This window comes from Cyprinodon variegatus, unplaced genomic scaffold (genome assembly GCF_000732505.1).
Source record: "Cyprinodon variegatus isolate N-32 unplaced genomic scaffold, C_variegatus-1.0 Scaffold766, whole genome shotgun sequence".
Lineage (NCBI taxonomy): Eukaryota > Metazoa > Chordata > Actinopteri > Cyprinodontiformes > Cyprinodontidae > Cyprinodon > Cyprinodon variegatus.
In genome coordinates, this window is record NW_015151219.1 from 372,800 (window position 1) to 395,804 (window position 23,005).

General features: G+C 38.4%; 1 protein-coding gene across 6 annotated transcripts in view; it reads left to right on the top strand.

The window, feature by feature from the left end:
* The window catches only part of LOC107098293 (calcium/calmodulin-dependent 3',5'-cyclic nucleotide phosphodiesterase 1C-like), a 148,852-nt gene extending 127,288 nt beyond the window's left edge, over nucleotides 1–21,564 (top strand). For 3 of the 6 annotated variants that reach the window (XM_015395886.1, XM_015395887.1, XM_015395889.1), the window contains 7 exons: nucleotides 5,792–5,912; nucleotides 10,010–10,091; nucleotides 11,446–11,566; nucleotides 14,549–14,724; nucleotides 16,729–16,956; nucleotides 19,040–19,102; nucleotides 19,275–21,561. In XM_015395886.1, the coding sequence (XP_015251372.1) occupies nucleotides 5,792–5,912; nucleotides 10,010–10,091; nucleotides 11,446–11,566; nucleotides 14,549–14,724; nucleotides 16,729–16,956; nucleotides 19,040–19,102; nucleotides 19,275–19,291 (808 nt within the window). In that variant the 3' untranslated portion in view covers nucleotides 19,292–21,561. Of the gene's footprint in view, nucleotides 1–5,791; nucleotides 5,913–10,009; nucleotides 10,092–11,445; nucleotides 11,567–14,548; nucleotides 14,725–16,728; nucleotides 16,957–19,039; nucleotides 19,103–19,274 lie in introns of all 6 variants that reach the window. The other 3 variants (XM_015395890.1, XM_015395892.1, XM_015395888.1) reach the window with 3 other exon arrangements.
* Nucleotides 21,565–23,005: the final 1,441 nt, after the last annotated feature.

The following is a 23,005-nucleotide window of genomic DNA, read 5'->3' on the forward strand; positions in this document are numbered from 1 at the left end:
GCCATGCGTCTATGGAGAGGTTGTTTGTTTTCTCCAATATAAAAATCAGATTATTCCTCACTGCACTGAACTGCATACACCACTCTGCTCATATTTGGTTTGGGGGTTTGCGACTCACTTTCTCTTACTCAAGAGGAGGTTTTATTTTATAGTTGCACGAGTCCTTGATATTTAGATAAAACAAACCAAAAGGTTTATTTTCACTAGAATAGCAGCTGTCAAACTACACATATATGGAAGTGTAGCAGAGAATAAGGTAGTATTAAAACCACTGGTTGTTATCACAGATACAGTTGGCTGTTGTGTCTATAGTTTAGCAACAACCCATCTGATGACATCACACTCAGTGTCAGCAACAGCAGAACGTGGAATGTAAACAGTTCCCAAAACAACATTGGTGAACTTTCTGATTAAATAACATGAGTGAAAACTAACTGCCAAAAGATCAAAATCTGAGCTGCGGAGATAACATTTTAGATTGAAATGTTCTAAATTACACTTGTCCAAAACATTGCCAACCCACCTTCCTTGAGTTTTTCAGCCTTAAACCCTTTAAATCTCTGGTTGCTCATATGGTCAGAAAGCCTGGGACAGAAACATTGGGGTCAGGGATATATTTCTAAAGACATGTTTCAGTAAAACACATATTATTGCATACCTGATATTCTGGCTAAGTCTTTGCTAGGGATTGGAGTTTTTCTAACTTGGTTCCTAAAGATCTAACATTACACATAGTAATTGATGGGGGTAACAGTTTGAATTTTCTCCTTCTCTCTTCTCTTTGCTCCTGCTCTGAATCCATGTCACTTCTTTTTTATGCAACTGGCACTGGGGAACTAGGTGAAGCATTATTTCAGCCTTTTAAATGTCAATGAGCTGCTTCCAGTTGTAAAAAAAAAAAATAATAAAAATAACTTGCTATGGTTGTTACAGCTACACATCATAACAAATGTCCAAAAAAGCAAAGACACTGAAACAAATCCTTTTAGCTACACTGCATCCATCAACAGATGTAAATTAAATCAGAAGTGAAGTTCTTTTAAGACGAATGTCATTATCAAGCTGGCAAAGCTTCTGCAACGTGCAGCCACCTTTTTTTTGTAGTTTGACATAATATATCGCTTTTATCTATAATATATCTCTACCATCTATAATGGAAAGTGTGCCTTTCCCTCACTTTATCACAGTAGCTTTTCCAAATGTATTAAGGGTGATTAATGCTGAAAACTTACGTTTTAGTTTTATGAAACCTAAAAAAAATATACTCAATCTCGACAAGTTGTGGTCTTTATTCCCTGTTTGTATTTTCAAACTGTAATCTGCCTTATTGTGTTGTGTTTGGAATAATTAATAGTTTCTGTATGAGTTTCCTTTCAGCCAATGAATATACAAAAAAAATGCTTCACTGTAAATAGTGACAACTTCTTGCTAGCTTCAGCAAGTATTTTGATTAGATCTTTTCTTTTATTCTTGAGTTGCTTCACATTTTTTACCAAAAGGCTTTAATTTCATCATAACAGAGTGTTTCTCTGGCTTGAATGATATAAAGGCTACACACTGCTTTACTCTGTATACTTGCATATAGTTGTCAAATAAACAGGACTGATTTTTTTTTATGTGTGTGTGTCCTGTTTTACCAATATGGCTCTGAGAATCAATATCCCAGAGCTAGAACATAGCCCAACAGATTTGCTTTCACAAGCAGACCATTATGACTGTTGCCATAAGGTCCTGCTTGGTAATCGTATATTAAATTGAATGACTTGTATATAGAAAACGACTTAGGGAGTCAAATCGTATACAGCGGAGACGGAAAGGGAGGTGAGAAAGAAAGGGGGGACAGGAAAGAGCACATGGAAAAAAAGAGAAAGGAAAAACAAAACAGCAAAAATAGACAACACAGAATATATGAAGTAACTACTAAGAGTCTGCTTTCACACCTGTTTGAGATGAGAGCGATATAAAATAGAGAAAATAAAAGGGAGGAGAGCAGCAGCGCCGACCTCAGCCACACAGGTGAGGGGAAGCATAGGAGAAGGAGAGCAAAGAATTGGGGAACAGGGTTCTTGCAGGGAGCTTGTCAAAGCACCAGAGCAGACCACAACCTTGCCTGCAGACCCCAGACCCCCAGGGGAGGGAGCTGAGGAGTTGCTTTGATTAATCAAGTTGATTATATTGCATAAGACTGCAAGTAACATAACAATGTTACCAATGTGTGAAAAGTAATTAGTCAGATTACTTTGTTACTGAAGCATAACTCTATTACTGACACCGTTATTGTCAAGGCTCGAAACAGACAACCAAGGTATCCAGGCAGACCAGGCAGTGGGATCACTCAGAAAGCGCTTAAGAGAATCGGGTCTGTGATTACAGCTGCTAGGACATCTGAGGCAGGAAACTCTGGAGAAAGGAAACAGGTTAGTGACCTCGTAAATCTAATAGAGGCAGACTATGAATGTGAGTCACTAACCTGGTTTACAAGTTCAGTCCATGCCCAGGGAACAAGTTAGGATCAAGCTGATTGGCTTCCAACAAGATGTGGCGGTGCTGCCCAGATTGTCCCAGATGCTTCTCCCGGAGAACATACAGGAGTCCGAAGCCAGGTCAGGTAAACAAATAAGAACAGGACGAGGTAGACTCAGAGTTCACAGAGTCCCAAGCCATGTTAGGCAAAATTATCAGCATAGGAACTGGCAGGATCAGAGATCCAGGACTCCAAAGACAGTTCAGGCAAACTGTTCTGGTAGGAACAGGCAGGCTCAGGGATTGAGAGGCAGAACAGGTCAGGATCAGAAAATCTGAAACACCAAGGTACTCTAAAAACACTCACCACTGGCTAAAGAGAACAAGATAATTAGGCTCTGATGACTGGATACAAGCACCTTAAGTAGAGGCAGGAGCAGGTGGGTCGGATGAGCAGTGAGAAAATGGGCAGAGTAGACAGGTGAATGGAATGAATAATTAAGCAATAATTAGCCACCTGATTTATAATGATGGATTGAATGTCGGGTTTACACTTCCTATAATCAACAATGAGCTACTTCGACTTTAAGGTGTTCAAAAGGATGTTGTTGGTTGGGCACAAGACAGTTCTTCAACCTCCATCATCACTGTTATATCATCAGCAAACTTCATGATGGCATGCTAAAAAAAATGTTATGGTGGGATGAAAACTGATACGTGTGTGAATGGTGTTAAGGTTGTGTTAGGGGTGTGACTGGGGTCTTACCTAATGGAAAGGGGTTGATAGTGAAGGTTTTGTTTTCTGGGAGGCTCTAATATTTGTATGTTTCCAATGGCAAGAGAAAGTAATTGTTCACATTTGTAAGAGTTTACCTTTTCAAAGAAAATGGTTAAAAATAATTCTCTCTCTCCACGGTTGCACCAGTCAGATCATCATTCACCTACAAGCTAGAGAGGTTCCTTATCCCTGACCAGACATCCCACACACTGTTCTGCTAGAGATTGTTCTCCATCTTTTCACACTCAACAATGCTGCACTATCCGCAAGCTTTCTGACCAAACTCCTTCTTCCACCCTGATGGCTCTTTTCCTTCAGTCTAGCAGCTTTTTCAGATAATAGCAATCCAGGTTTGTTTTTGTGGAACCACCTCATTGCTATGCTGGGGATTGTGCTCTCCACAGTTAATGCAGTTTGTTACTTAGTCATAACAATGATGTCATCACAATGTTAATCACTGAATAAATCCTAGTCAATGGTCACCTTATGGTGTTTTTGATTTTCTTTAGCCTCCATGACCATGAATTCTTTCATTAATTCTTCTCATCACTGGTTGGTGCTGAACAATAGTAGGTGGAGGCAAGAAGTAGATGATCAAGACTGTGACAGTACATCCTCTTGCATAATATGAGAGAAACAACAGGATTTTGACCAACAGCTTGAGCTTTTATGTTTAACACTGATTTTCTCTAATCTATATTCAATTTTATACATTCTCACACAATTCTTATATGTTCTTTTTTCATAAATTCATATTCTTTTTGTTGTGCATACTTGTTCTATAACCTTTGAAGTATGTCATCAGGTTCTTGTTTTTGCCAGTTTTGCTACCCAATAATAAATGTAACTATCTGGCTTACTCAGAGGAACTAGAGGCAGGATGAAAAAATGTAAATCACAAGTGATACGACTGGTGCCGTGGATAACTTCAACCAACAGGCAAGCCGGCACTAACCTGACAACAGCCAGATGCATGTCTCGCTCCACCCAGCTCCACTCACATACATCTGGGAACCCGCTCATTGAAAGTGATTTCCCCAACCGAATTTATGGTCTGTCCAATCAGGACGCAGGGTGGGTGTGTCCTGGAGTGGAGAAGCGACCGTGAGATTCCAACAACAATGGCGGCTCGCATTGAGGAAGCAAGCGTTAGCATTGATGCTGCTATTTCTTCTGTGTTGTCCAATCTATCTGATATTGTTTCATCAAAAGAACATCAGAGAACGGCTTTGAAGGCTTTTGTTGGTGGAAACGATGTTTTCGCCCTTCTCCCGACCGGATTTGGCAAGAGCTTGATCTACCAAATGGCTCCTCCTCTCACAGCGTCACGGGTTAGCTTCGGTGTGAGTGGTTGAAATAGCACGTCAATAAAGATGACAGACAAGTGGCTCATCCAATCATATGCAAGGAGTTTTGATAAGGCCCAGCCTTCAGTAAAGGCAATTCCTATGGCGGGTTCCCAGATGTATGTGAGTGGAGCTAGGCGGAGCAAGACATGCATCTGGCTGTTGTCAGGTTAAGCCGGCACAGGAGCGCAGAGAAACACAGACAGGCCATATTCACACCACTGCACTAGTTAGGGTGTAACGCTGTTTGCTACATGACAGTTTATTACAACACCACTCTGCACATTTTATGACAGCAAGAAGCACAATGTCAAGCAGGTCTTCTACTACTGCTACTACAACAACCAAGACTTCCTATATCAAAGCTGTCAGAGATGTGCATAGAGTGTCAAATGATGTCACATCCATAAGACTGTGCGGAAAATGTTGACCCTGAATTGTAGCAAATTATGCAGCAAACAGCCTATTCAAGGAAGCAGAGAGATACAGTACGTGGGTGGGCTCATTGGTTTTTGTTTTTAAACCTCATTAGCCCTTAGCTTTAAAAAGCAGGACATGTATGTGTATTCTTTGTCAGTTCCTGCCCCTGGTTCCTTTGACAAAACAAAATAGAGTTTTAGATATATAAACATGTGTTGCACTTATTAAGCTTTTGAAGATATTATTAAAAAGCTTAATAAGCTTTTTAATGCTATCTTAAAGGTATAGTTGAGGATGTTCTTTTTCCGGGTGGATGATCAAAATAGGTGGTCCTCCCAATTGTCAATCATTCTGGTGATATGTTTGCATAAGGCCTTCGTACTTGCTTATCCCCATTTTCACTTACTGGTGGTGAGTCTGACATGAGGAAACATTGCACACTTTGGAAAATAAGCTTGTATGAGCAATGCAAACAGCAGCTTTTAAACAGAGCATGCACAAGGAGAAAGGGCCTTGTGCATGCTCTGGCACACATATACTAGGCGTTGCCTCTTGGAGGCAGGTACAGCATTATGCATCTGCTTTTTTTTTTTATTAATTTGGAGAAGGCAGAGCTTTTCAAAATTCACGAATACTGATGCAATCCCTAAAGTTTAATTTTTGTTTTCATTTGCTGGCTTTTATGTTCCACACCATAATTCATTAAACAGTTAAATTATGTGTATTCATTGTGCAACATTTTAAATAGAATGACATACCATTTCCTTTTTTCCTATTTCTATAGCATTGACAAGCCCAAAGCCCTCTCACTACTTCTACACACAGCTGACATCAGCCATCCAGCCAAAGGTTGGGATCTCCACCACAGATGGACCACCTCCTTGCTTGAGGAGTTTTTTAGACAAGTAAGTGATTTCCCCTTGCATTTTTACAGGGAGCTTTGTCAACTTTCAAAAAAAAAAGAAAGACCTGTTGCTAATTCCTATATGGTGTATTTTTTTAAACTGACAAGGTATTAGTTATTTGTTAAAACTAATATGGTTATAAAACTATGTGTGCACTGTCATGTTATACCACATGCTGACTAAATATTAAGCATGGCTTTATGTTTAACCTGGACTATTTTATTCCCAGATGAAATGCAGTTGTGAGACCTATTAAGGCTAAACATCTGTACACTGCTGTTAGAGATACAATTATACTAAGGCCTTGAAAACATTTTTCTCCTTCTGTGTTTAAATATAGTGACTCTTCAAAGCAACCAAGTATCTTAAAATGACAGGGTTCTTTCTTAAAAAGTAATCTGAATTGATTTGTTCTTAAACCTTATCCATCTGAAATTTATTCAGTATGGTACAACTGAAAAACCAAAAATAATAGTTAAAACCATACGTAAAGAAATATGAAAAAAAAAAACTCATTCTAGAAATTGTCTAGGCATTTTATTTTTATTTTATTGTGGTGTGTTTTATTAGTAGTGTGTCAACATCCGACATATGGATTTGACATTAATTGTCATTCACAGGTCTCTTCAGGTGACAAATGCAAAGATATTCTGCAGGATTAGTTCTGTAGATTAAGTTCCTAACTCTGGCTGGTATGCTTTAATTCACAATTCTAATTAAATCTATTTAAGCTTCCTAGTAGACACCAGGTTTGTTTTCATTTTTCAGATTAGTAAAAGAATGGTTGCTATCTTCATCCATCTTGAAAATAACATCCCGTTCATCTTTTTAAAAAGTAGTTGTGATCTAAATTTCACTATTTTAATTACCTGTAGGTGTAACCATTCTTTTCTTACTTACTGTATGGGGTTCCCTGGTATTGTTTGTGTGCCCTGGATAACCCTTTAAACTATAGTCCAAAATTCTAAAAATGTGAAACTGTTCTTTGAGGTGTGGAAGATAGGCCAGAATGCTAGGAGAAAAGGCTTCCATTTAGTGACAAGAATGGCAGTTCTTTGAGTGAACGCGGAGAGGTCCCCACCTACAGCATGGAGAGGAAATCTTTTTCAGGATATTGTTCTTGAGATTTCATTACCATAGGTCAGGGTTGAAATGTTAGCTGACCAATAAATTGAGACCTTTGACATTCGGCTCAGCTCTTTCTTCACCACAACAGATTGTTGCATCGTCCACATTACAAAGGTGGCTGCTGTGACCACCATGACCAATGGAGTGGGAGATTTGTCTGTCTGCAGAAGGTTTCTTAAAACAGGTGTTGTGCTGCATACTGTGTACGACAGTGAAAATTCTCTGAGAAGGTTCAAAGTAATTTGCCTTTGGAGTTAGAAGGGCAGTGGGTTCTTGCGAGTAAGTATACTAAGTGACACAGCACTACTCTTAGTACTACGCAAACTTCATAAATCTAGGGATGATCCATTTCAGTCTAGGGCTTGACGATTAATCGATAAATTATTTTTATCTATTAATGAAATTTTCTGTTCACAAAGAAAACATTTGTGAGAAAAAAAATGTTTTTCACTAATCTGCTCCTCGGGCTTACATAACTCAGTCACATCAGTTGATCACTCTTTGATATTAGACATGTATTTATAACTGATAAACAAGCCAACTCTGTGATAGTACTAGCTGCAAAACATTTATTGTTATATTTCCATTGTTTGTTGTGAATCTTGATTGTTTTTCATCATTTTTCGGAGCTGGAATTTTAGTGTTCTTTAAATTATCATAGCGTCGCAGAGGGGATGAGTGAAGTGAAAGCTAGTTTTTGGATTTTTTTTTTTTTTAATACATATATATATCATGAGCAGTTTTATTATGCAATCTAAGTGAGAAAAAAATGACTAATAAGATTTCGGATGAAAAAAAAATTAGATCAGATTTTTCAGCCATTTTGTGCAGCCCTACTTAAAGTGAAACACAGGCTTAGTCACTTTTTACTGGATTTCTACAATAGAAAAGCAATGGAGCAGTTATAAAAAGTTCTTAATCTCAACCCTTTGCTATAGTGCAAATAAAAGGGTACATGAGAGGGCTGTAATATGTAAAGCCCTTCCAGTTTTAATAACATCATGTGTTTTTGTATTCCCTCTATTATCCTATAGATGCATTTCAGAAGCATGGCACCATGAAGTGTTTTACCTTACCACTGCCATATTTGAGTACCAAATGCTCAGCTTCCCCTCTGACCAGAATGGATCATTTCATTCATATCTCTGTGAGCTTAAACGACATACAGAGAAAATCATTTTTTATTGCATGTGATCCATATGAAGTACCTGCAGACTTTTTTCAAAACCTTTCTTCCACTGACAGGCTTTCAGGTGTTTCCTTTCCTGATACATATATTTTACTGACAATCCATCGTCATTTACTGAAGAAAGTCTAACAGCTTTTAAAATCACAGATGCCTGTCGATATTTCTCAGCTGACTGGTTATTGACTTGAAAATATTGCATTCTAAAAACAAGAGGATATCCGTATGTAATGCAAACTAAGGTAGTCCGTGTTCTGCTGATTTTACAGTATGCTTACTTTATCTAAACAGCTAAACGCATCTTTAGCAAAATATTCAGGTCTTAATATAATTGGCAAATATTTCACAAGGAGTCTAATCAGTGTTATTTAATCATTTAATTTTCTGGGGGGGGGGAATGTGTATAAGACATTAAATCCATTTGGCAACAGCATAAGCTAGTTCTCCCAACTTATTTTCAAACTCACCTTATTCGAAATGTACACTGCAAAGACCACTACTTGTAGCTGGGGTCTAGTTAGCAGTTCTGATTGCTGACAGCCATCTCTGACAACTTTCATTCTCTTTTGGTAAGTGGCAAAAAGAACACCCAAAGGCACAACATTGACACACAGGGGACAAGAGCAGGTACTCAATATGGCTGATTCGAACATTTGACGAGTTAGTCGTGTCAGCTGCAAGACATCTAGTGATCTTTTCTTTGCTATTTGTGTGTAAATAATGTCCATTTTATGGTCCTATTCTGGCTGATACCTTTGCACAAAAGAATTGCTCTGATGTTTATCAATCTCTTTTTAAAACTATGATTCAGCTGAGCTAAAGATGTACATTTCAACATAATTCAACCAAGACAACTAACTATGACTCCTGGTTAATGAAATAGAAGAAAAAATTGTGTATTTCAAAAGGGTTATTTGTTTTCCAAAAAGTTTGTGTAGTAGAATTGCAATGCTGAAAGATTGTGATACAATTTAACACATAAAGCAGTTGTTAACTCGCTGTTAGTAGCTGTATAGTTTTTGAAACAAAATAAAGAAGGTTCTGATTTCAAATATGTTAATACAGCATTGTCCTTAACGATGCCACAGGGTTTCTTAGTCTATGAGATAAGATATACATGGGAAAAAGTCCAATATGATTATGAGAAATGACCATGGGAAGTAGATAACTTTTTGAATCATGGACTACAGCATAACTTTAGAGACATGCTGTAGGTGATAATCAAGATTTTGTTTGATAACAGGTGAAATGAAGCATTATCATGATTTCAATGCCATACATTTGTTCTGTTGTGCTTTCTGTTCTTGTTTGAAAATTTTATGGTATTAATAATTAACTACTATGAATAATACAATTCTTTACAAAATTCCTTTAAAAAATCTTTTATATGTTGGTTTGTTTTCTTAAGCATTAAATCTGAAAAGTCCTTTTATGTAAAACTGGGCTACAAATAACGAATTATGTATTTATAAATGTCATCAAAGACACATAGGTGTAACAGTGACACATTCCTTTCATTATTAATTTTCATTGTTCTCCTTATCATTGCCAATGACATTGTGCCTACTTCTATAAGAAGTCTACTAGGAAGGGAATTGATAGGAAATTGCTTCCTCACACAATATCGCCTCTTGATTGCCTATCTTATCAGTTTGAGATAAACTGGCGGAGAAAATAGAGCAAACGTATGGCCTGAAAAGACTCGGTAAATCAAAGGTTGTGGTGTATTTTTTTAGGAAACCAATCTATAATTCTTTCACTGTTTAAATTGATGTTTTTCTAGGGGGATAAAGAAGCCGAACTAGGGTTGCCGTTCTCTCCACTGTGTGACAGAAAGTCCACATTAGTTGCACAGTCACAGATTGGTGAGTGGCTTTTTCCTCAACTGTTTCTTTTATTACACCACCAAACCTGTTCAAGATTGTCTTTTTCCTTAAGGAGACTCATTTGAAATTAAGAAAGTATAGGACATTAACACTGCAATGGGTTAAAACTTCAATTAGTTGTCAAATAAAAACAACTTATTTTATATACTTATTTATTTTTGTTTCCAAAGAAAAGCTTTGCAAGCTTTTCAATCTGTTGATATTTGTACTGTTAGTGTGAGTAAATTTGCACAAGCATTTTAGTCATAATGACTAGACCCTTAACCCCACACTGCTCCCCGGGCGCCGCACATGTAGGTTAAATGCAAAGACTGAACTTCATTGCTCTGTATTTGTGACAGTGAAAATAAAAAGCTGTTTAACACAGTTAAATCAAGAAGAGAGCAGAATTCTTTCTAGCAATGATTCCACCAGGAAATAGTCATGTAATTGATTACTTATTGAATTGAATTCTTTTCAAATGAACTGAATTGAATTAAGTCAGTCATTAAAAGCAGGGCATTAACAGCAGATCAAAGGATGTACATATTTACTACACCATTCCTTTAATGACGCCTGTGTCTGGATTTGCTTCTGCACATCTGCTTCTTAGCAAACCCTCTATTTATATCACAACAATTTTTGCTCTCATAGCAGCCCTGATCCCCTGTGATGGTATATCAACAGTGTGGAGTTATAATCGGGACTCCCTTTTTTATATCACATAGTCAATGGAGTGTCTTTTCCATGACTGGGATAGCTACAAACAAACCTTCCCCCCACCTCTTGTGTGACCAAACGTCTTACCAGAGTACCTGGTATTTTTTCGTACTCGAATATTCTCAGGAAGAGGGCAAAGAAAAGAGGCTCCAGATTATAACTAGGCGAGTGGCCCAAAATGGCCAACTCCCCTGCTCGGATAGAGCACGCTACAAATGGCTAAAGTTTGGCTCACCTGCAGCCTTGTATTTTAAGCCTTGTATTGTACAGCACTTTGTGACGCTTGTCTGAGAAAGGTGCTATATAAAATAAAAAACCTTACTTACTAACGTAACTATTGACGGATTCAACATAGTAACAGCCTATATTCGTGGGTTTTTCTAGCTTTCTAACCCACATGTACAGTATGTGTGTGCAGCAGACTAACCTGGTTTCTTATTGGCTTTGACTTATTATAGCACACAATTTTTTGGCCATATAAGCCGTATTAAACCTACCTGATAAAATAAAGGTTATCAATGCAGCAACATGTGTTGTAAGTTATTTTGGGTTGCAGATTAATGTTTTATAACCTCTCAATAATTGTCTGGTCCCCACTTCTTTCCTGAAAATAGTTTGCTATGTTTGTCACCAGGTTTCATAGACTTCATTGTGGTGCCCACTTTTACTGTGCTGACTGACATGATGGAGCGTATTGTCACTCCGCTCATCGACGAGGCTTCCCACTCTGGTCTATCCAATTTTAGACGTTCTAGGTAAGTTAACAGAAATATTTTGGACAAAGATGATCTTTGAATGTGTCTTAATAACACATTAACGAAGATGGAGGTAGTTATAACTTAATCTAGATTTATCTACCAGACTAGATTTTAATCACCTGGCAAGGGCCTTCACCTTTCAAACCTATCTGAACAACTGTTCGTAAAATTGCATGACAGAACCATTACAGCTCCTCTGCAACAACAGCATGTCTAATGGAAGTATGGAGAACAACAGATGCCTCCCATGAGTAATCCATTTTTATGCATGGAAATGTCTCCACCTTTCATCTAGCAAAGCCACACACCTTGAAATTGGCACTTTAGAGACGCTAGTCAAGCCCTGCTCATCAACCACGATCATCAGTGAGCCTTCAAGCTGAGCTGGCTTACACATTTGCCCATGGAGAAATAAAAGGAAGTGAATTTCTCTTCACTGGTTTAATTTGTTGGCTCAGTACTTTTTTTCTAGCCTTCGTTTATATGATTTACATGCAAAGCTCTGAGAGGTGACACCTATGTAAGATATAGTTCCCCTAACATTGTGTTTTAATAAAGAAGTTATGCCGAAAAGGATAGTTTAAAAGCACTTTCCGTCTTGAAAAGCCTTATTATTGGATAAAAAAGCAGTTATTTAACCGTCTTGCTACGCATCCATGCCTGCAACAGGGCATCATTCTCAACCTTGCCTTTTTGTTCATCAGCCATAATTGTTATTGGCTCAGTGATGCTCCAGTTGAATTAAACGGAGTGAAAAAATGAGAAATTGCTGCTGTACTTGTCGACATCCAGGTGCTTCTAGCTTTCTTTATGCAGTTTATTAACAATATTTAATTATCCCAAGTTGCTATTAAGACTCATATCTATTGCACCAGTATTCATTTGTTTCCCTACATAGATTGTGTCGTTTTCCACAAAATTAAATTACATTAGCCTACCATGAAGATTCTAAGCTCTGCAGTATAAATAACCCAGAAAGTTCATTTCTACGCTACATAATAAATGGACCATTGACTGAATTCATTTTTTAAAGGTTCAATTACATGTGATATTTTGAGTATTTTTATGATCCTTTATCCTTTTCTTAAAAATATTTAACTGTTAAAACACTGTGATACAGCAATATGCATTGGTACCTTGAGCCATACGTGGGACTCCTCCCAGTGGTATGTGGATGGTTATATGTCCAAGCCATATGACTTTTCATGACATGGGGGATAATGCAGTTCTTCTCCAAGACTCACTCAAATAGCCAAGGTCCGTAATCTATCTCTAAATTAGTGCCAGGTCACCCTGTTTATAAAGCAAATTTTAGCTATCCCGGATCTCTTTCTTTCAGTCATAACCAAGATTTCATGACCATAAGTGAGGTATGGAATTTTGACCAACCGGTAAATTGAGAGCTTTCTCCTTGCCTTAGCTCTCTCTTCACAATGGTAGACCGGTGCAGCATCTGCATTATAGCAACAGCTGCACTGATATATCTATCAATTTCCTACTCCATTTTCACCTAACAACACACAAACCATGGTGGAACCTCTGTCCTCTACTTGAGGCGAATTACAAGGAATTCCCTGTAGTGATCCCCCTGTAATTATAGTATACTCTGGTCTTCCTCTATAAGAAGGGGGACCATCACTCCAATCTTCAAATCCAGAGGCCTTGTCCAAGACCAGCACACGAAGTTGAAGGGGAAGCACAGCCACAACTGCCCCGTACAGTAACATCCAGAGACTGAAGGCACTTAGGGCGTACCTTATCCACCCCTGAATTCTTCCAACCACAGTTTTCTGACCACCTTGGAGACTTCAACCTGGGAGATGAACAAGTCCGGCTTCGAGCACCCAGTTTCTGCCTAAGCTAGGAAAGGCATGTTAACTGGTCAGACGAGATCCTCAAAATTATTCTTTCCACCATCCATCAATGTCCTCAGTAAAGGTCAGCAGCTCCCTATTCCCACTAAAAACAGTGTTAGTAAAGCCACTATTCCCCCTTTTGAGGTATAACAGTATCAACTCGAGGCCAGACGATAGGCTCTCTCCATGTTCTCTCCAATCTTCTCCCAGACCTAAGTCTCAAATGTCTGATTTTAAGAGCCCAGGCACTGTGTGGTGAACTTCACTATTTCTGGAAGATATAGCGACACCTCTCGTCTGGTTGACGACTAGATTCAGTTTTACTAGGCAATTGCTATTAAATTGCTATGCTTCTTTTGGTCATCATAAGGGCTTTTTGAAACGCTCTATGTCTAACCCAGAGCTTATGGAGACCCTATCAGGGGCATTTTAGCCACTAAAAACATAGACTCAGAGATCACATGATCACCGATACCCCTCCACCATATTAAAGTGGCAGTTCAGATCAACAAAACAGTAATTTTTCTTTGTACTGGCAGGGAAGATGGGCTACCATGATAGTACCCATATATGCATGGGGAAAATATGCAAACTACATGCATGAAAGACCCCAAGCGAGGATTTTTAGCACTTTGTCTTCTTTCTAAAGACTGTTGGGTCACTAAACGATACACAGTGCTGGCCTTTAAAAAAAAGTTACAATCTTCAAAAGCTTAAGGGTATAAATTATAAGCATGGTATAAGTATATGAAGATAATGTTGCTATGACAGGAAATGTAAAAAAAAAAAAAGAAAAAACAATGTAGCTGATAATACTTTTACCACTTCTATGTGTTTGTGTGTATTTGTTGTGATTTACTTATATTTTTTTACATATATTTACCATAGCAACATAGCAATATCTTTTATTTTTGTAGTTAGTGCAATAAAAAGATGATTGGAATAAGAAGATAAAAATAGATTTATTAAAAAAAAACATAAATCAATAGGATATAGAAAAAGGAGCACCTTTGACAGACCACTTACCTGTCAAAGATGCTCTAAAGAAGATAAAATGTGGCTGTAGACTTTTTGTCTTTTTAAAGTGTTTAATATGCTTCTGTTATATTCATTTTCTTTTCAGTCTGAACAGTATTAGCTCTGATGAAACCAAAAGGCACAGTGTCAAGAGCATGGGCTCTGACAGCAGCTCGTCTGGCCAAAGTTCCCTTCTGACGGTGGACATTAAAAACTTTAAGGCCTTGTGGAATGAGGAGGTTTATCAGAACAGGGAAAGATGGAAAGCCCAGGCTACTAAAGGTACTGTTCAACCCCTAAAGCTTATCATACCAAGCAAAATATGTTTGTCTGAAATGACTGCAAGATGTTGACATTGGAATGATTAGAATACTTAAACCAAAAGTGTTTAGCTTGCACACGGTGGGGTTAATGTCAGTTTTACTTTGAATTCTGTTATTCATTTGGCACTGGAAACTAAATTTGCTGCCATATATTTTAGTGATTGTTATAGTTTTTTGTGTAACAAATCTTTCTTTGACGTGTTTTAGAACATGTTTGACACCCAACCAAAAGCAAAAATATTGTGAAATTTGTAATATAAAATAACTTCTTGGTTGTTGAGAACAATGTGCTTGACATCTACCAATCTTTCACTGCTATTAAAATGTAAAGTATTTTTCACAGAAGGTTTTGGCTGCCTCCAAGTGGTTAAAAGTGTGAATGATATTTAGCTTAATTAAATTTTAAAGGGGTCATAGAATGATTATATAGGGTTTTGGTGCTGGTCCTTAAGGTCTCTGAATAAGGTGTATAACATTGGTTGGGCTAAAAAGGTCATATTTGCTGTTCTATGCAACCCAATGCAAGCCTGGTTAAAAGCCCTGGAATGAAACGACAGCTTTACTTCCTTTTATGGTATGTTCATGAATGTTAGATGAGCTGTGCACTGATTGTTTTTTTTTTACAACGATCGAGGCTGCTGAGCAAAGACGCATCAGAGCAACAAGCACTCACTCACTGACACATCGAAATTGTTGATAGGGTAGGGTGACCACATGACATTCTCTTTTTCCTGGACATGTGCTACTATTCATACCTAAAAAAATGTTTGGGGGGGGGGGGTCGAAATCATCCGTGATTTTGGTTGACTACAGGGCAGCACATAGTTGAAACACACCGGGCACTCGAACCGAGCCATCAGCTCTAGGGCTGTACGGGTACCCGGCGTACGGGGGCAGGAAGCCAGCGAGGGATGGAGCGACCAAACCCGACCCAGTGACAGTAGCCTGGGCACCGACAGCCCCGTGCTTCCCCCCGGCTGCCTTACCGGCCCCCAGCCCCCCTTCTCCGGCTGAGGATGGGCGGCTCATGGCTCTCTGCTGAGGTCTGGTCCAGTCAAAAAAAATTGTCCTCCCTTTCAAAAACCCAAATCTGGTCACCCTAGATATGCTGGCATTGCTCTTAACAGCTCAGCGAAAGAATAATACAGCTTGCGGTTGTGATGGCCTTACGGTCGGATCAGCCCCTCCTTTTAGGAAAAGAAGTTTAGCAAATCCTGCTTTGAACTGTCCAAGATTTTGAAAGCTGTCTTTAGTAAAATGCTTACAGCAAATGAACAGCTGAGCATAAAACTCTGCAGGAATCTTCTGATAGACAAAAATAATCCATGCCTGTTGAGTCTTCAGATCCTGGTGAAGACTGTAAAAATGTCCCCTTTCTCTGTGCAGCCTGGAAAACTGCATTTATGCCCATGGTCCTGGCTCATTTTCAGTAGAGAAACTTCCTGCTTTTTAATTATTGTAGAAGCAAACCAAACTGTAGGCTAAACAGCTAAACTGGTGTCTTACATCTTCGCAACCTCTATTCATGTTGTTGGGCAAGTGAACCACTGGGCTGGTCTGTATAAACATTTCGGGGATGACAAAAGTACAGGCCAGCACCAAATAAGGCAACTTCTCTGAGTTTACATCAACTCTGGGCTTCGTTTTGATTTGCCTCTTTTATGGTAGAAGTTTAGAATTGTGAGATTTGCAGAAAAAGGAGGTGCCGATGGGGTTTGAACTTCTCTGTGCGTCCATTTCAGCCACTGAACTACAGTATTGTTATTCATCTATGACATTGTAAACTCGGTTTTGCATTCTATGACCCCTTTAAGATATCCTTGTTTATGAAGTATCAACTGGAAATGTCCACATGTCAAACTCCTTTCAGTTTCATCGTTGTCAATTTACGTCAATATTAACTCATAACTGTAAATGAAGTCCCGGACTTGCTAAATGACCATTATCTCTTATGTGACTCTAGAAGCAGAGGAGAGAGGTAAAAAGGAAGCGGAGGAGCAAGCTCAGCAGGAGGAGGCTATGGAACCTCAGGAGGTCCAGACAGAGTCTGTATGCCCTGAACAGAAGGAGAATAAATTAGACAGCAAGGTGTCGGCAGAGGTCAGCAGGTCAGCAGATGGAAACTCAGGGGAACCAAAGCAGGCAAAGTCCCCAGGGAGTACTACACCCCATAGTCCCCTGCTGCAAAACGGTACATCTTATGATACTTTCCTGTACTTTTTAATCCAATTGGTGATAAAAAAAACTATTCCTCAGAATTTGATGGACAATTATTTAGTATTGTGATTTGACATAAAAAACTAGCCTTGTATTGTTGAAATGGACTGATCAGAGAGTCATGGTGTGTTCCATGGTTCTTAGGTGCAATGATTTACATACGGAACTGATCATAAATTTATATCCTGTGGGAGACCTATGTTTGTACTCCAAAAGATTTTGGTACAAAATGTCCAAAATGTTGATGGGCTTTCATGGCTGACATGCCTCTTCAACATGACGCGGAGGCCTGGGACAGTGCTCCTGGATTGGCAGACCAGAGTGGTGGTTCCCCTATATAAGAAGGGAGACTGGAGGGTGTGTTCCAATTAAAGAGGAAGCTGAGTTCTCAGCCTCCCTGGTAAGGCCTATGCCAGGGAGCTGGAAAGGAGAGTCCAAATGACTGCCGAACCTCAGCTTCAGGAGGAGCAGTGCAGTTTTGTCCTGGTTGTGGAACAGTAGACAAGCTCTATACTTACTGCAGGCTTCTCAAGGGCATTTGGGAGTTTGCTCAACCAGTCTACATGTCCTTTCTGGACCTGGAGAAGGCATTCAGCCATATTCCTCATAGTGCCCTCTGGTAGGATGCTTCAGGAGTATGGAGTTAGGGGATCTTTACAAGCTCTGTACAAGCGGAGCAGGAGTTTCGTAAGCATTGCCAGCATTGAGTCAGACTTGTTCCAGATGCATGTTGGACTCTAACAGGGCTGGCCTCCCTCACCGGTCCTGTTCATAATCTTTATGGACAGGATTTCAAAGCGTAGCCAAGGGCAGGAGGGGGTCTGGTGCAGGGATTAGCTGATCTCATTTTGGGGTCCTATTCACGAGTAAGGGGAGAATAGAGCAGGAGTCTGATAGATGGATCGGTGTGGCTGCTGCTATTATGCAGACGCTGCACTGGTCTGTCGTGGTGAAGAAAGATCTGAGCAAAATGATAGAGCTCTCGATTTACCAATTGGACTATGTTTCTACACTCACCTATGGTCATGAAATCTGGATCATGACTGAGAGAACAAGATCCCAGATACAAACAGACGAAATGAGCCTTCTCATCAAGGTAACTGGGCTCTTCTTTAGAAATAGGGTAAGGAGCTCAGTCATTTGGGAGATGCTCAGAGTACAGCCCCTTCTCCTCCACATCGAAAGGAGTCAGCTGAGGTGGCTTAAACAATCTTTAGGTTGCCCCCTGGATGTCTCCCTCAGGAGAAGTTCCAGGCATGTCCCAGCGGGAGGAGGCCCAGCGGACAACCAAGGGCACATTGTTGGGACTATGTCTCTTGGCTTGTCTGGGAGCTGGAAGAGGTGTCTAAGGAGACGGAAGTCCAGGGATCTTTGCTGAGACTGCTCCCCCCGCAACCCAGTCATGGGTGAAGTGGAAGAAACTAGTACGAGTACATCCAAAATTGCCAGAAGCACAACTTGGCTTTAAAAAAAGTGCAGTACTTGTTGGAAATTAGTTCTCTATTGTTGTGCTCAAAGTAAACAGCTGACATGACTCCATAGAAAATATTGTCACCTTTTTAAAAGTTCCTCGATGTTTGACTTACTTGTAAGCATCCTACTGACCCAAAGTAACTGTGCTTCTTTTTTCTTATAAATGTTTATATACAAGAGTTTTGTATTGTGATGCATTAACTGATTAATAAAAAGTGGCAAATTTTAAGTTTCCAGTTAGTTATACATTATGGCCGATAGGGGCTTAAAATTGGCCGATCTCAAGCCAAAATCAAGTGCATCTCTACTGTGCTACGATACAAGTACAGCTACACTGAATGTTTTAATAATGTTTTACACAGAGTTTAACACATACTCAAATAGTCATGCTGATTTATCAATAAAGACACTAATTGTGAGTTTATATTTTTCTAAATACATTCTGGTTGATTTAAAAAGAAACATAAAATTACCTTAACCCTTTTTCACTTAAAACAAAGCATGACAACCAAATATAAGACCGCAGTTAAAAAGGATAATAATCAGTCTATTTCAGAAATAAAAGTAGGATTTTTGTTTCTCAGGAGAGTTGTTAGAGGGGGCTGGATCTCCAGATGGTGAAGATAACAAGAGCAAAGTAACAAGTGGTGAGTTTTATGTGCTGGTAAAAGCCTGAAGTATGAACTATACACATACTAAAATGTGACGACATGATAATTGTGTGTGGGAATTGGAGCAATGACTGATTTACAAATGGCGACATTTGCAAACTAGGTTTTCCTAATTCTGGATTTTTTTTGTCCTGTTGTATCCAAACAGATGCCGTGATGGAATAGCAGAGGAGAGGAGCATCATGACCAGATTCACTTTGCCCTCATCTTTTGTGAGGGTGCGATGAATGGCCAACTGTTGGGCTCTGCTGCACCCTAGAGATGACTGAAAAACTCACACCTTCACTTCCTTTTGTGGTTTTTGTCATTGGATTTTAATTGCTTTTTCACATGTATTATGGTTTAATTTTTTGTACACAGGCAGGTGCAATGTAATTTTTTTTTTCTGTATTGGTTTTTTACCTTAACCTGAATAGCATGGGGATAACACACTCACCTCCAACCTCTGCGATATTTTATTCTCCTTTGTATTACATTTTTTTAATAACCTCATGTAGCTATTTTAAAAGTTCTACTTCCACATTGTGCATCCATCTTTATTGGCTATATTATTTCAGAGATGGACTTAGGTTATTTGTTGCTTTATGTGCAGAATAGTTAAATATCTAGGGGAATTTTACAAAGTCCATCCTGCATGTGCATCTTTTGTCTGTACAGTAAACTGAGGTTAAGACCACAGGTCTTTCAGCACTACTGTTTTAATACCAAGTACTCCTTAAACAAATCAAATCTTAGAAAATATTTTCCTCAGAGTGCTCCTTATGGTTGCTAAAGCCACAGGAAACCTATCTTTACTTTGATATTGTTTTCCTTAATCTTTAAATTATTTGTTTCCTTGCAGCCAGGTACAAAATGTTTTGTTTGTTGTTGTTGTTTTTGTGTTGTTTTTCTTGTAAATAAATGTAATGTTTATTGATGCCTGGATAAGAAGCTTAAATCCATCTAATGTCCAGTAAGAAAAATATTTTTAATAAATAATTTAATATAAATGTGGTGGAAAAAAAGTCCAAAAAATAGGAAAGCAGCTTTTTGTAATTTCAACATATCACATGTGCAAATACATTTGAGTTTTGTAAATAATTTTATCTAAAATATATTTTGTTTTGCATTAATGTGTTGTAATATTTATGCACTGCATATCTAATATTTTCACATTGTGTGTTTACTCGATGCCTTCTGATGTGTTTTGAAGCTGTAGCAAGAGCTCCACATTGTTGCAAAATTACTCATATTATTATAAATTTTTTTTGCTTTTGTTCAGCAGTACAGTTTTCTCCCAGAAGCTTCCTATTCTTGGTCGCTGTTGCAACATTTTATCATTGTGTTTACAGCGTGCCCGTACACCACTTGACAAACCGAAACTTTAATTTTTAATCTGAAACAGCAAATCCAAAGCATATGTGCTTCTTTTCTGCCATGATTCTGAGTTTTAATGTTGTACATAAAATTTGTAATTATTGCACACTTTACATATATACTATATTGGACACGTGGGTCAGTTTTCACTTTAACCAGTGCCTAGCAAAAGTATTTGTACTTTGTATATTTGTATATTTTTTTCTCACATTTTGCTATGTTACAATCACAAACTTCAATGTGGGATTATTTTTTTGTTTTTCAGTGCTGTGGTCAACAAAAAAAAGGAATGATTAACTGTGATGGGGAAGAAAAATGTTCACCATGTTGTTTTTATTAATATCTCAAAAGTGTGCATCCACGTGTCATCCTGACCTGAATCAGTTCCCATTCCATCAACAGATTCTCTTACTCCTGCAAGTCTTTTAGGTCTCTACAAGCTCAGTTAGATTAAATGACATTTCCCTTTAATTTCCAAACTCCTGAGGGCCTCAGAAAACATAGAGAGTTATACTGAAATAAATAGCAAACAGATTAAATCTGTTTCCTAATTTGATAAATTCTCAAAGCAGTTGTACTGGATTTTATTTGGGATTTTCAGTAATTTCCACTTCATAATGATGTTCCCCTTTGTGAGTGTTTATGAAATGGCATTTTAACAGAATACAATGAAGTTTGTGGTTATAACTTGCCAAAGTGTTCAAGTTCAGCCAATACCTTTGTAATGCACTTGTGCTCAGTACATTAATTTCCAGGGAAGAAAAGAAACATCTGAGCAGTATTTGTGGAGACTGAAATTATTTTCCTTAAACATCAAACTATTCATTTCTTTTACTTAAAATAACCACATTTTCTGTATGAAGTTAAAGCTTTGTAGAATAACTGTATATGATATAATGCAAATTATAGCTATATCCTTAAAGTTTAGGGGGTTGAAAATTTATTATTAAAAAAAAAATTAAAAACATTATAAAAGTAACATTAAAAAGAGGGAAACATTAAATACCCGGATTGATTTTTTTTTTTTTTTTATGTTCTTTTTAATTTACAACCAGCTTATTGCAGTTTCTCATCCATCAAAACCATATTTACTTTCTATCTAAACAATGCAGTCAGTGGTTAGAAGGCCATCTGGCTAAATGTGTGCCTCTATCTGTACTTTCCATGTCACAATAACCTTGTTAAAACCTTTTTCTGATCCTGGTCTAACTGATAAATTAGTTGTGCTTTTCTATCAGTTTTTCAGCGCTAAATTTTGCTCACTTTGATTTATATATGTCTATTTTATAGCTACTGTGTGCAGCCTCTGGTCATGTTTTCAGTCTTAATTTTCTCTCTGGTCCCCCTTATCGTTCCTTTTTTAAAAGCTATGTCTCCCCTGTGTGTGTGTGTCGTATTGTTTTCTGCACCAGCTCTGAAGTCAGAAGAAAACTCTAATCTTTAAATGTAATGTGAAACAATCTTTAAATGTTAGACTGAAACAATATTTGTAATAGGCTGCCTGACACTTGGTAAAGCATAATATGTTTTCTGGACCAACACATGTACAGACTTGTAATTTTTGCTCTATGTTCTTCTAGCTACTGTGATAGCCTATAACATATAAGCATTTAACAGGACTTTATACCAACTACAATAGGAAACATAGATGTATGCCGACTTGTAAAGACTTCTAAATATGGTGTTTTGTTCTGGTTACAGTCAAACAGTCTGTTTAATGCTTTGTTTCCCTGTTTTATCTCTGTTACGACTGATCTCAGCTACCATTGATCTAATGGCTGAGAGTAGATGGGTGTCTGAGAGTGTCTATGAGAGTGTGTGAGCTCCAAAAACACTTAACGTGCATTTCTGATCTCCTCACTGTGACCTGCTCTGTGGATGCCTGACTACATGAGTGCTTGTAAGAGACATGAGTGCTTGTGAGAGAAAGATGATTAAACAAAAATAGATGCAGTGTACTGTGTAAATCTGGCCATACGAATCAATAGATCCTCCAGTTCTAACCAAGTTGGTTGATGTTGCTAATCAGATTTTGATAATAAAACTGTAGCAACATAGTGGCTGGAACTGTAGACTCCGACTGCAAGGGTTTAAGAGTGATAAGTTTGGTGAATTATCTTAAAAACTGATCAATTTTGTCCTCTGCCTCTTTGGGTGGGCAGAATGACTTAGAGTGTGTGGGTGTGTGCGTGGATGCACGTGCATGTGTGTGTCACTGTCCCATGCTGGCCAGGCGGCCGTGTGTGCCACCATGCTCTGTGACTGCACAGCCGTATCAATAAATCTGAACTCAAAGGGCTCAGATCATGTGTGGATGTCTTCATTTCTGCACCACTACACAATGACACAAGTTGGATGATGAAAAAAATCCTTTCTATGCCTCCCATTCTGTTATTTAAGGTTATGGTACCTGTAATTTTGAAGTCCTTTAATCAAAAAGATGACTGCGAGACCAAATCAAACTTTATTTGTTCGAGTGGATTTCCTGCTAGATGGCTGCTCGGACTTCTCACTTAAGAAACA